Source organism: Sinocyclocheilus anshuiensis, unplaced genomic scaffold, assembly GCF_001515605.1.
Source record: "Sinocyclocheilus anshuiensis isolate Anshui unplaced genomic scaffold, SAMN03320099.WGS_v1.1 scaffold3416, whole genome shotgun sequence".
NCBI lineage: Eukaryota > Metazoa > Chordata > Actinopteri > Cypriniformes > Cyprinidae > Sinocyclocheilus > Sinocyclocheilus anshuiensis.
This window is the reverse complement of record NW_015550134.1, coordinates 25,208-25,542: the sequence shown is the minus strand read 5'-3', so window position 1 is coordinate 25,542 and position 335 is coordinate 25,208. Positions and strand designations below refer to the sequence as shown.

Sequence of the window (335 nt, the reverse complement as noted above, 5' to 3'; positions counted from 1 at the left end):
GTGTGTGTGTGTGTGTGTGTGTGTGTGTGTGTGTGTGTGTGTGTGTGTGTGTGTGTGTTGACTGACCTGCTTTTGCAGTGAAGCAGTTGAGCTCGGAGGCAGCACAGGACACTTGGGAGCTCAATAAACATTTGCCTAAAATGCCCACTTTACATGAATTACACGTCAGGGCTTCACCTGGAGAAACAGAATGACAACATGAAATAAGCATTCTTATAACCTTTAAAAAATATCCATCCCCAAAATGGGCTGGGTAATCCATTTAAAATCACATTGATTTGGTGTGAGAACACAATGACTTTTATGGAGTGACTGCTTGAGTAATTCAGTAACTA

General features: G+C 41.8%; 1 protein-coding gene across 1 annotated transcript in view; it reads right to left on the bottom strand.

Annotated features, from left to right (window-relative positions):
- LOC107660994 (prostate stem cell antigen-like) overlaps positions 1-335 on the bottom strand; it is a 2,962-nt gene that overhangs the window by 1,420 nt on the left and 1,207 nt on the right. The window contains exon 2 of the mRNA XM_016450432.1: positions 67-177. Coding sequence (XP_016305918.1) covers positions 67-177 — 111 coding nt within the window. The remainder of the gene's footprint in view (positions 1-66; positions 178-335) is intronic.